This window comes from Salmo salar, chromosome 04 (assembly GCF_965601325.2).
Source record: "Salmo salar chromosome 04, fSalSal1, whole genome shotgun sequence".
NCBI lineage: Eukaryota > Metazoa > Chordata > Actinopteri > Salmoniformes > Salmonidae > Salmo > Salmo salar.
Window position 1 is genome coordinate 19,862,058 of NC_138294.1, and position 16,006 is coordinate 19,878,063.

At 36.9% G+C, this 16,006-nt stretch overlaps 1 protein-coding gene across 1 annotated transcript in view; it reads right to left on the minus strand.

The window, feature by feature from the left end:
* LOC106610210 (FRAS1-related extracellular matrix protein 2) overlaps window positions 1-16,006 on the minus strand; it is a 71,100-nt gene that overhangs the window by 12,555 nt on the left and 42,539 nt on the right. Inside the window, exons 17-21 of the mRNA XM_045716570.2 lie at window positions 15,653-15,845; window positions 15,235-15,339; window positions 14,707-14,834; window positions 14,132-14,266; window positions 13,774-13,900 (exon numbers count right to left, since the gene is read on the minus strand). Of these exons, the coding sequence (XP_045572526.1) occupies window positions 13,774-13,900; window positions 14,132-14,266; window positions 14,707-14,834; window positions 15,235-15,339; window positions 15,653-15,845 (688 nt within the window). The remainder of the gene's footprint in view (window positions 1-13,773; window positions 13,901-14,131; window positions 14,267-14,706; window positions 14,835-15,234; window positions 15,340-15,652; window positions 15,846-16,006) is intronic.

The window sequence follows — 16,006 nt, forward strand, 5'->3', positions numbered from 1 at the left end:
TATCTATATGTTGACTAGTGGTGTATCTATCTATATGATGACTAGTGGTATAGCTATCTGTGTTGACTAGTGGTGTATCTATGTATATGATGACTAGTGGTATAGCTATGTATATGATGACTAGTGGTGTATCTATCTGTATGTTGACTAGTGGTGCATCTGGTGTATCTATGTATATGATGACTAGTGGTATAGCTATGTATATGATGACTAGTGGTGTATCTATCTGTATGTTGACTAGTTGTGCATCTGGTGTATCTATCTATATGTTGACTAGTGGTGTATCTATCTATATGTTGACTAGTGGTGTATCTATGTATATGATGACTAGTGGTGTATCTATGTATATGATGACTAGTGGTGTATCTATGTATATGTTGACTAGTGGTGTATCTATCTATATGTTGACTAGTGGTGTATCTATCTATATGTTGACTAGTGGTATAGCTATCTGTGTTGACTAGTGGTATAGCTATGTATATGTTGACTAGTGGTATAGCTATGTATATGATGACTAGTGGTGTATCTATCTATATGTTGACTAGTGGTATAGCTATGTATATGTTGACTAGTGGTGTATCTATCTCTATGTTGACTAGTGGTGTATCTATCTATATGTTGACTAGTGGTGTATCTATCTATATGTTGACTAGTGTTGTATCTATCTATATGTTGACTAGTGGTGTATCTATCCCTATGTTGACTAGTGGTGTATCTATCTATATGTTGACTAGTGGTGTATCTATCTATATGTTGACTAGTGGTATAGCTATCTGTGTTGACTAGTGGTATAGCTATGTATATGTTGACTAGTGGTATAGCTATGTATATGATGACTAGTGGTGTATCTATCTATATGTTGACTAGTGGTATAGCTATGTATATGTTGACTAGTGGTGTATCTATCTCTATGTTGACTAGTGGTGTATCTATCTATATGTTGACTAGTGGTACAGCTATGTATATGTTGACTAGTGGTGTATCTATCTCTATGTTGACTAGTGGTGTATCTATCTATATGTTGACTAGTGGTGTATCTATCTATATGTTGACTAGTTGTGTATCTATCTATATGTTGACTAGTGGTGTATCTATCTATATGTTGACTAGTGGTGTATCTATGTATATGTTGAGTAGTGGTGTATCTATCTATATGTTGACTAGTGGTGTATCTATCTATATGATGACTAGTGGTGTATCTATCTCTATGTTGACTAGTGGTGTATCTATCTATATGTTGACTAGTGGTGTATCTATCTATATGTTGACTAGTGGTATAGCTATGTATATGATGACTAGTGGTGTATCTATCTATATGTTGACTAGTGGTATAGCTATGTATATGATGACTAGTGGTGTATCAATGTATATGTTGACTAGTGGTGTATCTATGTATATGATGACTAGTGGTGTATCTATCTATATGATGACTAGTGGTATAGCTATGTATATGTTGACTAGTGGTGTATCTAGCTATATGTTGACTAGTGGTGTATCTATCTATATGATGACTAGTGGTATAGCTATGTATATGTTGACTAGTGGTGTATCTATCTATATGTTGACTAGTGGTGTATCTATCTATATGATGACTAGTGGTATAGCTATGCATATGTTGACTAGTGGTGTATCTAGCTATATGTTGACTAGTGGTGTATCTATCTATATGATGACTAGTGGTGTATCTATCTCTATGTTGACTAGTGGTGAATCTATGTATATGTTGACTGGTGGTGTATCTATCTATATGTTGACTAGTGGTGTATCTATCTATATGTTGACTAGTGGTGTATCTATCTATATGATGACTAGTGGTATAGCTATGTATATGTTGACTAGTGGTGTATCTATCTCTATGTTGACTAGTGGTGTATCTATCTATATGATGACTAGTGGTATAGCTATGCATATGTTGACTAGTGGTGTATCTAGCTATATGTTGACTAGTGGTGTATCTATCTCTATGTTGACTAGTGGTGAATCTATGTATATGTTGACTGGTGGTGTATCTATCTATATGTTGACTAGTGGTGTATCTATCTATATGTTGACTAGTGGTGTATCTGTCTATATGTTGACTAGTGGTGTATCTATCTCTATGTTGACTAGTGGTGTATCTATCTATATGTTGACTAGTGGTGTATCTATCTATATGTTGACTAGTGGTGTATCTATCTATATGATGACTAGTGGTATAGCTATCTGTGTTGACTAGTGGTGTATCTATGTATATGATGACTAGTGGTATAGCTATGTATATGATGACTAGTGCTGTATCTATCTGTATGTTGACTAGTGGTGCATCTGGTGTATCTATGTATATGATGACTAGTGGTATAGCTATGTATATGATGACTAGTGGTGTATCTATCTGTATGTTGACTAGTTGTGCATCTGGTGTATCTATCTATATGTTGACTAGTGGTGTATCTATCTATATGTTGACTAGTGGTGTATCTATGTATATGATGACTAGTGGTGTATCTATGTATATGATGACTAGTGGTGTATCTATGTATATGTTGACTAGTGGTGTATCTATCTATATGTTGACTAGTGGTGTATCTATCTATATGTTGACTAGTGGTATAGCTATCTGTGTTGACTAGTGGTATAGCTATGTATATGTTGACTAGTGGTATAGCTATGTATATGATGACTAGTGGTGTATCTATCTATATGTTGACTAGTGGTATAGCTATGTATATGTTGACTAGTGGTGTATCTATCTCTATGTTGACTAGTGGTGTATCTATCTATATGTTGACTAGTGGTGTATCTATCTATATGTTGACTAGTGTTGTATCTATCTATATGTTGACTAGTGGTGTATCTATCCCTATGTTGACTAGTGGTGTATCTATCTATATGTTGACTAGTGGTGTATCTATCTATATGTTGACTAGTGGTATAGCTATCTGTGTTGACTAGTGGTATAGCTATGTATATGTTGACTAGTGGTATAGCTATGTATATGATGACTAGTGGTGTATCTATCTATATGTTGACTAGTGGTATAGCTATGTATATGTTGACTAGTGGTGTATCTATCTCTATGTTGACTAGTGGTGTATCTATCTATATGTTGACTAGTGGTACAGCTATGTATATGTTGACTAGTGGTGTATCTATCTCTATGTTGACTAGTGGTGTATCTATCTATATGTTGACTAGTGGTGTATCTGTCTATATGTTGACTAGTGGTGTATCTATCTCTATGTTGACTAGTGGTGTATCTATCTATATGTTGACTAGTGGTGTATCTATCTATATGTTGACTAGTGGTGTATCTATCTATTTGATGACTAGTGGTGTATCTATCTATATGTTGACTAGTGGTACAGCTATGTATATGTTGACTAGTGGTGTATCTATCTATATGTTGACTAGTGGTGTATCTGTCTATATGTTGACTAGTGGTGTATCTATCTCTATGTTGACTAGTGGTGTATCTATCTATATGTTGACTAGTGGTGTATCTATCTATATGTTGACTAGTGGTGTATCTATCTATATGATGACTAGTGGTATAGCTATCTGTGTTGACTAGTGGTGTATCTATGTATATGATGACTAGTGGTATAGCTATGTATATGATGACTAGTGGTGTATCTATCTGTATGTTGACTAGTGGTGCATCTGGTGTATCTATGTATATGATGACTAGTGGTATAGCTATGTATATGATGACTAGTGGTGTATCTATCTGTATGTTGACTAGTTGTGCATCTGGTGTATCTATCTATATGTTGACTAGTGGTGTATCTATCTATATGTTGACTAGTGGTGTATCTATGTATATGATGACTAGTGGTGTATCTATGTATATGATGACTAGTGGTGTATCTATGTATATGTTGACTAGTGGTGTATCTATCTATATGTTGACTAGTGGTGTATCTATCTATATGTTGACTAGTGGTATAGCTATCTGTGTTGACTAGTGGTATAGCTATGTATATGTTGACTAGTGGTATAGCTATGTATATGATGACTAGTGGTGTATCTATCTATATGTTGACTAGTGGTATAGCTATGTATATGTTGACTAGTGGTGTATCTATCTCTATGTTGACTAGTGGTGTATCTATCTATATGTTGACTAGTGGTGTATCTATCTATATGTTGACTAGTGTTGTATCTATCTATATGTTGACTAGTGGTGTATCTATCCCTATGTTGACTAGTGGTGTATCTATCTATATGTTGACTAGTGGTGTATCTATCTATATGTTGACTAGTGGTATAGCTATCTGTGTTGACTAGTGGTATAGCTATGTATATGTTGACTAGTGGTATAGCTATGTATATGATGACTAGTGGTGTATCTATCTATATGTTGACTAGTGGTATAGCTATGTATATGTTGACTAGTGGTGTATCTATCTCTATGTTGACTAGTGGTGTATCTATCTATATGTTGACTAGTGGTACAGCTATGTATATGTTGACTAGTGGTGTATCTATCTCTATGTTGACTAGTGGTGTATCTATCTATATGTTGACTAGTGGTGTATCTATCTATATGTTGACTAGTTGTGTATCTATCTATATGTTGACTAGTGGTGTATCTATCTATATGTTGACTAGTGGTGTATCTATGTATATGTTGAGTAGTGGTGTATCTATCTATATGTTGACTAGTGGTGTATCTATCTATATGATGACTAGTGGTGTATCTATCTCTATGTTGACTAGTGGTGTATCTATCTATATGTTGACTAGTGGTGTATCTATCTATATGTTGACTAGTGGTATAGCTATGTATATGATGACTAGTGGTGTATCTATCTATATGTTGACTAGTGGTATAGCTATGTATATGATGACTAGTGGTGTATCAATGTATATGTTGACTAGTGGTGTATCTATGTATATGATGACTAGTGGTGTATCTATCTATATGATGACTAGTGGTATAGCTATGTATATGTTGACTAGTGGTGTATCTAGCTATATGTTGACTAGTGGTGTATCTATCTATATGATGACTAGTGGTATAGCTATGTATATGTTGACTAGTGGTGTATCTATCTATATGTTGACTAGTGGTGTATCTATCTATATGATGACTAGTGGTATAGCTATGCATATGTTGACTAGTGGTGTATCTAGCTATATGTTGACTAGTGGTGTATCTATCTATATGATGACTAGTGGTGTATCTATCTCTATGTTGACTAGTGGTGAATCTATGTATATGTTGACTGGTGGTGTATCTATCTATATGTTGACTAGTGGTGTATCTATCTATATGTTGACTAGTGGTGTATCTATCTATATGATGACTAGTGGTATAGCTATGTATATGTTGACTAGTGGTGTATCTATCTCTATGTTGACTAGTGGTGTATCTATCTATATGATGACTAGTGGTATAGCTATGCATATGTTGACTAGTGGTGTATCTAGCTATATGTTGACTAGTGGTGTATCTATCTCTATGTTGACTAGTGGTGAATCTATGTATATGTTGACTGGTGGTGTATCTATCTATATGTTGACTAGTGGTGTATCTATCTATATGTTGACTAGTGGTGTATCTATGTATATGATGACTAGTGGTATAGCTTTCTGTGTTGACTAGTGGTGTATCTATGTATATGATGACTAGTGGTATAGCTATCTGTGTTGACTAGTGGTGTATCTATCTATATGTTGACTAGTGGTGTATCTATCTATATGATGACTAGTGGTGTATCTGGTGTATCTATGTATATGATGACTAGTGGTGTATCTATGTATATGTTGACTAGTGGTGTATCTATCTATATGTTGACCAGTGGTGTATCTATCTATATGTTGACTAGTGGTGTATCTATCTATATGTTGACTAGTGGTGTATCTATCTATATGATGACTAGTGGTATAGCGATCTGTGTTGACTAGTGGTGTATCTATGTATATGATGACTAGTGGTATAGCTATGTATATGATGACTAGTGGTGTATCTATCTGTATGTTGACTAGTGGTGCATCTGGTGTATCTATGTATATGATGACTAGTGGTATAGCTATGTATATGATGACTAGTGGTGTATCTATCTGTATGTTGACTAGTGGTGCATCTGGTGTATCTATCTATATGATGACTAGTGGTGTATCTATGTATATGATGACTAGTGGTGTATCTATGTATGTGTTGACTAGTGGTGTATCTATCTATTTGATGACTAGTGGTGTATCTATCTATATGTTGACTAGTGGTACAGCTATGTATATGTTGACTAGTGGTGTATCTATCTATATGTTGACTAGTGGTGTATCTGTCTATATGTTGACTAGTGGTGTATCTATCTCTATGTTGACTAGTGGTGTATCTATCTATATGTTGACTAGTGGTGTATCTATCTATATGTTGACTAGTGGTGTATCTATCTATTTGATGACTAGTGGTGTATCTATCTATATGTTGACTAGTGGTACAGCTATGTATATGTTGACTAGTGGTGTATCTGTCTATATGTTGACTAGTGGTGTATCTATCTCTATGTTGACTAGTGGTGTATCTATCTATATGTTGACTAGTGGTGTATCTATCTATATGTTGACTAGTGGTGTATCTATCTATATGATGACTAGTGGTATAGCTATCTGTGTTGACTAGTGGTGTATCTATGTATATGATGACTAGTGGTATAGCTATGTATATGATGACTAGTGGTGTATCTATCTGTATGTTGACTAGTGGTGCATCTGGTGTATCTATGTATATGATGACTAGTGGTATAGCTATGTATATGATGACTAGTGGTGTATCTATCTGTATGTTGACTAGTTGTGCATCTGGTGTATCTATCTATATGTTGACTAGTGGTGTATCTATCTATATGTTGACTAGTGGTGTATCTATGTATATGATGACTAGTGGTGTATCTATGTATATGATGACTAGTGGTGTATCTATGTATATGTTGACTAGTGGTGTATCTATCTATATGTTGACTAGTGGTGTATCTATCTATATGTTGACTAGTGGTATAGCTATCTGTGTTGACTAGTGGTATAGCTATGTATATGTTGACTAGTGGTATAGCTATGTATATGATGACTAGTGGTGTATCTATCTATATGTTGACTAGTGGTATAGCTATGTATATGTTGACTAGTGGTGTATCTATCTCTATGTTGACTAGTGGTGTATCTATCTATATGTTGACTAGTGGTACAGCTATGTATATGTTGACTAGTGGTGTATCTATCTCTATGTTGACTAGTGGTGTATCTATCTATATGTTGACTAGTGGTGTATCTATCTATATGTTGACTAGTGGTGTATCTATCTATATGTTGACTAGTGGTGTATCTATCTACATGTTGACTAGTGGTGTATCTATGTATATGTTGACTAGTGGTGTATCTATCTATATGTTGACTAGTGGTGTATCTATCTATATGATGACTAGTGGTGTATCTATCTCTATGTTGACTAGTGGTGTATCTATCTATATGTTGACTAGTGGTGTATCTATCTATATGTTGACTAGTGGTATAGCTATGTATATGATGACTAGTGGTGTATCTATCTATATGTTGACTAGTGGTATAGCTATGTATATGATGACTAGTGGTGTATCTATGTATATGTTGACTAGTGGTGTATCTATGTATATGATGACTAGTGGTGTATCTATCTATATGATGACTAGTGGTATAGCTATGTATATGTTGACTAGTGGTGTATCTATCTATATGATGACTAGTGGTATAGCTATGCATATGTTGACTAGTGGTGTATCTAGCTATATGTTGACTAGTGGTGTATCTATCTCTATGTTGACTAGTGGTGAATCTATGTATATGTTGACTGGTGGTGTATCTATCTATATGTTGACTAGTGGTGTATCTATCTATATGTTGACTAGCGGTGTATCTATCTATATGATGACTAGTGGTATAGCTATGCATATGTTGACTAGTGGTGTATCTAGCTATATGTTGACTAGTGGTGTATCTATCTCTATGTTGACTAGTGGTGAATCTATGTATATGTTGACTGGTGGTGTATCTATCTATATGTTGACTAGTGGTGTATCTATCTATATGTTGACTAGTGGTGTATCTATGTATATGATGACTAGTGGTATAGCTTTCTGTGTTGACTAGTGGTGTATCTATGTATATGATGACTAGTGGTATAGCTATCTGTGTTGACTAGTGGTGTATCTATCTATATGTTGACTAGTGGTGTATCTATCTATATGATGACTAGTGGTGTATCTGGTGTATCTATGTATATGATGACTAGTGGTGTATCTATGTATATGATGACTAGTGGTGTATCTATGTATATGTTGACTAGTGGTGTATCTATCTATATGTTGACCAGTGGTGTATCTATCTATATGTTGACTAGTGGTGTATCTATCTATATGTTGACTAGTGGTGTATCTATCTATATGATGACTAGTGGTATAGCTATCTGTGTTGACTAGTGGTGTATCTATGTATATGATGACTAGTGGTATAGCTATGTATATGATGACTAGTGGTGTATCTATCTGTATGTTGACTAGTGGTGCATCTGGTGTATCTATGTATATGATGACTAGTGGTATAGCTATGTATATGATGACTAGTGGTGTATCTATCTATATGTTGACCAGTGGTGTATCTATCTATATGTTGACTAGTGGTGTATCTATCTATATGTTGACTAGTGGTGTATCTATCTATATGATGACTAGTGGTATAGCGATCTGTGTTGACTAGTGGTGTATCTATGTATATGATGACTAGTGGTATAGCTATGTACATGATGACTAGTGGTGTATCTATCTGTATGTTGACTAGTGGTGCATCTGGTGTATCTATCTATATGATGACTAGTGGTGTATCTATGTATATGATGACTAGTGGTGTATCTATGTATGTGTTGACTAGTGGTGTATCTATCTATTTGATGACTAGTGGTGTATCTATCTATATGTTGACTAGTGGTACAGCTATGTATATGTTGACTAGTGGTGTATCTATCTATATGTTGACTAGTGGTGTATCTGTCTATATGTTGACTAGTGGTGTATCTATCTCTATGTTGACTAGTGGTGTATCTATCTATATGTTGACTAGTGGTGTATCTATCTATATGTTGACTAGTGGTGTATCTATCTATTTGATGACTAGTGGTGTATCTATCTATATGTTGACTAGTGGTACAGCTATGTATATGTTGACTAGTGGTGTATCTATCTATATGTTGACTAGTGGTGTATCTGTCTATATGTTGACTAGTGGTGTATCTATCTCTATGTTGACTAGTGGTGTATCTATCTATATGTTGACTAGTGGTGTATCTATCTATATGTTGACTAGTGGTGTATCTATCTATATGATGACTAGTGGTATAGCTATCTGTGTTGACTAGTGGTGTATCTATGTATATGATGACTAGTGGTATAGCTATGTATATGATGACTAGTGGTGTATCTATCTGTATGTTGACTAGTGGTGCATCTGGTGTATCTATGTATATGATGACTAGTGGTATAGCTATGTATATGATGACTAGTGGTGTATCTATCTGTATGTTGACTAGTTGTGCATCTGGTGTATCTATCTATATGTTGACTAGTGGTGTATCTATCTATATGTTGACTAGTGGTGTATCTATGTATATGATGACTAGTGGTGTATCTATGTATATGATGACTAGTGGTGTATCTATGTATATGTTGACTAGTGGTGTATCTATCTATATGTTGACTAGTGGTGTATCTATCTATATGTTGACTAGTGGTATAGCTATCTGTGTTGACTAGTGGTATAGCTATGTATATGTTGACTAGTGGTATAGCTATGTATATGATGACTAGTGGTGTATCTATCTATATGTTGACTAGTGGTATAGCTATGTATATGTTGACTAGTGGTGTATCTATCTCTATGTTGACTAGTGGTGTATCTATCTATATGTTGACTAGTGGTACAGCTATGTATATGTTGACTAGTGGTGTATCTATCTCTATGTTGACTAGTGGTGTATCTATCTATATGTTGACTAGTGGTGTATCTATCTATATGTTGACTAGTGGTGTATCTATCTATATGTTGACTAGTGGTGTATCTATCTATATGTTGACTAGTGGTGTATCTATGTATATGTTGACTAGTGGTGTATCTATCTATATGTTGACTAGTGGTGTATCTATCTATATGATGACTAGTGGTGTATCTATCTCTATGTTGACTAGTGGTGTATCTATCTATATGTTGACTAGTGGTGTATCTATCTATATGTTGACTAGTGGTATAGCTATGTATATGATGACTAGTGGTGTATCTATCTATATGTTGACTAGTGGTATAGCTATGTATATGATGACTAGTGGTGTATCTATGTATATGTTGACTAGTGGTGTATCTATGTATATGATGACTAGTGGTGTATCTATCTATATGATGACTAGTGGTATAGCTATGTATATGTTGACTAGTGGTGTATCTATCTATATGATGACTAGTGGTATAGCTATGCATATGTTGACTAGTGGTGTATCTAGCTATATGTTGACTAGTGGTGTATCTATCTCTATGTTGACTAGTGGTGAATCTATGTATATGTTGACTGGTGGTGTATCTATCTATATGTTGACTAGTGGTGTATCTATCTATATGTTGACTAGCGGTGTATCTATCTATATGATGACTAGTGGTATAGCTATGCATATGTTGACTAGTGGTGTATCTAGCTATATGTTGACTAGTGGTGTATCTATCTCTATGTTGACTAGTGGTGAATCTATGTATATGTTGACTGGTGGTGTATCTATCTATATGTTGACTAGTGGTGTATCTATCTATATGTTGACTAGTGGTGTATCTATGTATATGATGATGGGTGGTATAGCTTTCTGTGTTGACTAGTGGTGTATCTATGTATATGATGACTAGTGGTATAGCTATCTGTGTTGACTAGTGGTGTATCTATCTATATGTTGACTAGTGGTGTATCTATCTATATGATGACTAGTGGTGTATCTGGTGTATCTATGTATATGATGACTAGTGGTGTATCTATGTATATGATGACTAGTGGTGTATCTATGTATATGTTGACTAGTGGTGTATCTATCTATATGTTGACCAGTGGTGTATCTATCTATATGTTGACTAGTGGTGTATCTATCTATATGTTGACTAGTGGTGTATCTATCTATATGATGACTAGTGGTATAGCTATCTGTGTTGACTAGTGGTGTATCTATGTATATGATGACTAGTGGTATAGCTATGTATATGATGACTAGTGGTGTATCTATCTGTATGTTGACTAGTGGTGCATCTGGTGTATCTATGTATATGATGACTAGTGGTATAGCTATGTATATGATGACTAGTGGTGTATCTATCTGTATGTTGACTAGTGGTGCATCTGGTGTATCTATCTATATGATGACTAGTGGTGTATCTATGTATATGATGACTAGTGGTGTATCTATGTATATGTTGACTAGTGGTGTATCTATCTATTTGATGACTAGTGGTGTATCTATCTATATGTTGACTAGTGGTACAGCTATGTATATGTTGACTAGTGGTGTATCTATCTATATGTTGACTAGTGGTGTATCTGTCTATATGTTGACTAGTGGTGTATCTATCTATATGTTGACTAGTGGTGTATCTATCTATATGTTGACTAGTGGTGTATCTATCTCTATGTTGACTAGTGGTGTATCTATCTATATGTTGACTAGTGGTGTATCTATCTATTTGATGACTAGTGGTGTATCTATCTATATGTTGACTAGTGGTACAGCTATGTATATGTTGACTAGTGGTGTATCTATCTATATGTTGACTAGTGGTGTATCTATCTATATGTTGACTAGTGGTGTATCTATCTATATGTTGACTAGTGGTGTATCTATCTATTTGATGACTAGTGGTGTATCTATCTATATGTTGACTAGTGGTACAGCTATGTATATGTTGACTAGTGGTGTATCTATCTATATGTTGACTAGTGGTGTATCTGTCTATATGTTGACTAGTGGTTTATCTATCTCTATGTTGACTAGTGGTGTATCTATCTATATGTTGACTAGTGGTGTATCTATCTATATGTTGACTAGTGGTGTATCTATCTATATGATGACTAGTGGTATAGCTATCTGTGTTGACTAGTGGTGTATCTATGTATATGATGACTAGTGGTATAGCTATGTATATGATGACTAGTGGTGTATCTATCTGTATGTTGACTAGTGGTGCATCTGGTGTATCTATGTATATGATGACTAGTGGTATAGCTATGTATATGATGACTAGTGGTGTATCTATCTGTATGTTGACTAGTGGTGTATCTATCTATATGTTGACTAGTGGTGTATCGATCTATATGTTGACGAGTGGTGTATCTATCTATATGTTGACTAGTGGTGTATCTATGTATATGATGACTAGTGGTGTTTCTATGTATATGTTGACTAGTGGTGTATCTATCTATATGTTGACTAGTGGTGTATCTATCTGTGTTGACTAGTGGTGTATCTATCTGTGTTGACTAGTGGTGTATCTATGTGTTGACTAGTGGTGTATCTATCTGTGTTGACTAGTGGTGTATCTATGTGTTGACTGGTGGTGTATCTATCTATATGTTGACTAGTGGTGTATCTATGTGTTGACTAGTGGTGTATCTATCTATATGTTGACTAGTGGTGTATCTATGTGTTGACTAGTGGTGTATCTATCTATATGTTGACTAGTGGTGTATCTATGTGTTGACTAGTGGTGTATCTGTCTGTTTTGACCGGTGGTGTATCTGTCTGTGTTGACTAGTGGTGTATCTATGTGTTGACTAGTGGTGTATCTATCTATATGTTGACCAGTGGTGTATCTATCTATATGTTGACTAGTGGTGTATCTATGTGTTGACTAGTGGTGTATCTATCTCTATGTTGACCAGTGGTGTATCTATCTATATGTTGACTAGTGGTGTATCTATGTGTTGACTAGTGGTGTATCTATGTGTTGACTAGTGGTGTATCTATCTATATGTTGACTGGTGGTGTATCTATATGTTGACCAGTGGTGTATCTATCTATATGTTGACTAGTGGTGTATCTATCTATATGTTGACTAGTGGTGTATCTATGTGTTGACTAGTGGTGTATCTATCTATATGTTGACTAGTGGTGTATCTATATGTTGACCAGTGGTGTATCTATCTATATGTTGACTAGTGGTGTATCTATGTGTTGACTAGTGGTGTATCTATCTATATGTTGACCAGTGGTGTATCTATCTATATGTTGACTTGTGGTGTATCTATGTGTTGACTAGTGGTGTATCTATCTATATGTTGACTAGTGGTGTATCTATCTATATGTTGACTAGTGGTGTATCTATCTATATGTTGACTAGTGGTGTATCTATGTGTTGACTAGTGGTGTATCTATCTATATGTTGACTAGTGGTGTATCTATCTATATGTTCACTAGTGGTGTATCTATCTATATGTTGACTAGTGGTGTATCTATCTATATGTTGACTAGTGGTGTAACTATCTCTATGTTGACCAGTGGTGTATCTATCTATATGTTGACTAGTGGTGTATCTATGTGTTGACTAGTGGTGTATCTATCTATATGTTGACTAGTGGTGTATCTATCTATATGTTGACTAGTGGTGTATCTATGTGTTGACTAGTGGTGTATCTATCTATATGTTGACTAGTGGTGTATCTATGTGTTGACGTGTGGTGTATCTATCTATATGTTGACTAGTGGTTCCTAGAGTGCCCACTAGGGGTCAGTAGTAGTCCAGTACCCTCTGAGAAGGCTGTGTCGGCGCTCTCTCCGAACCCCATGGATCCATCTGACAGCCATAGCTCCCTCTTGGACAGCAGGAACATCTGGGTGTTCAGACTGAACTCAGCTGCCACCGGGTCACTCACCTGGGGTGGGTCAGAGGGCAAAGGTCAAACACAGGCACCAAGAGAGTTGATAAGATGTAAACTTTTGGTTCAATGCATTTAATCAGCGAGTATCTACTACTATTGTTTTTAGCCTCATACAACACCAAGACAAATCAGCATTGGTGAATGACAAAGTTTCCTCTTGATTTTAGCGTCTTGGGTATGCTAGTCTGCCAGAGACTGTGGGTATGCAGTGGTGGTGGTGCTGACCTGCTGGAAGCGGATGTCCATGTGGAAGGTGAGGGGTTCTCGTGGGTGACACACAGGGGGAATGCTGAACTCCCCATTGGGAGAGGCACTGCAGGGGATCATCTTCACTGTGTACGTGCCAGAGTAGTCCCGCACCTACAGACAACAACATTACAACATCATTAAAACAACTTTAAAACACACCAACCATTTAAGGTAGTTACTGCTAGTCTGGTATCCATACTGTATGTGCTGCTAAAGCTAACGCTAGTCTTCTGTCATTACCATTTACCAGTTGGCTTCAGCACAAACACTAAGAATACAAAGTTAAAGGTAGACTCAGCGATATGACGTAGGTACACAAAGTAAACAGCATAGTGGGTCCATTTCCTCAACAACTAAGAGCGCTCAGCTGTTTTGCTCCTGCACCTACCACGCTCGAACAGCGTGAAGCGAACCCGTGCACATACGCAGATACTGTGTGTGACAGTGAAGTCTTGCATCTCGCTCATCGCAATATCTACGGTGCTGCTCGTGGCCACGTCATATCGCAGAGTCTACCTATAAGACAGACAATGATCAAGATGGCAGCTCACAGCGAAGTCAGAGACGAAGCTCCACTGCTGCATGGGCTGGTTGTAGGTGGGCTCAGTCCTGATCAGGGCCAGGGTGAAGGTCAGGCCAGAGAGGTCAGCACACATCACCATGGACGACAGAGTGGTTCCTGGAAACACACAGTCAAACCTCTCTTTAAGTCTCACGCATACATTTCTGTTGAGCGTTTCTTTGCTTTATGTGTCTGACAAGGGCATACATGAACACAATGTCTTAGGACCACCGTTGTACTGTAGACTGTATGTCTAAGTTAAAGATGAACGCACCTCGTTGTAAGGTATACACATTTTACGTTGTTGATGGTAGTTTTATTCTTACTGAAAAGGGTAATGTCCTGTTGACATTTGGCAGAACAACCCCTAAGACGGGTCCATTCTAATAGCGGTACAGGATCTGGGTCACAGTGCAACCCAATAGGAGAGAAAGCTATGCAATCACCCTATCGGGGGGGGGGGGGGGTGTGTGTGTGTGTGTGTGTGTGTGTGTGTGTGTGTGTGTGTGTAAAATACCTGGGTGGGACATGACAAACTGTCCACGGAAGCGGGCCTCAGTCTTGAAGTTGACCACCAGACGTCCCTCCTCGTTGATCCTCATGCTGGTGGGGTACATGGATCCTATAGGGACACAGTTACATCGAACCAGGGTTATTGTCCACCTCTATCATTCACTGGGAAATAATGCATAAGACATGATTTACATTTTAGTCATTTAGCAGACACTCTTATCCAGAGTGACTTACAGGAGCAATTAGGGGTAAGTGCCTTGCTCAAGGGCACATTGACAGATTTTTCAACTAGTCAGCTCGGAGATTCGAATCAAATGTGCCTGCAGACTATTAATTATACAGGTATTAAGTGAGTAATACAGCAAGTCATCCACCTCACTGTAGCACTTAAAATAGCTAACAGAGCCCCGAATTGGCTGTACCTTGTAGCTCAGCCTCCGGCGGGCTGCCGATTCCGTCCTGCCACAAGATGGCGGTGTCGTACACAAAGGTGAGCTTGAGCTCTGACTGCAGGTCAAAGTGCTGCCATCCTCCCACGGCCACGGGGGAGTGGAAGACGTAGGACACATAGAGAGGCACGCGCAGAGTCACGTAGGACTGGACCAGGTTCAGCACCTAGAGGAAGAGCAACACAGAGATACATAATCAGGCTCACCTTCAACTGTACCTGGATCAGTATATAGCACAGTACAAAACAGAAGGATAGGAACACTTCAGAGCATTCAAGCATGAAAGGTAACATAGAGGGAATTTAACACAGAGAGAATTTAACACAG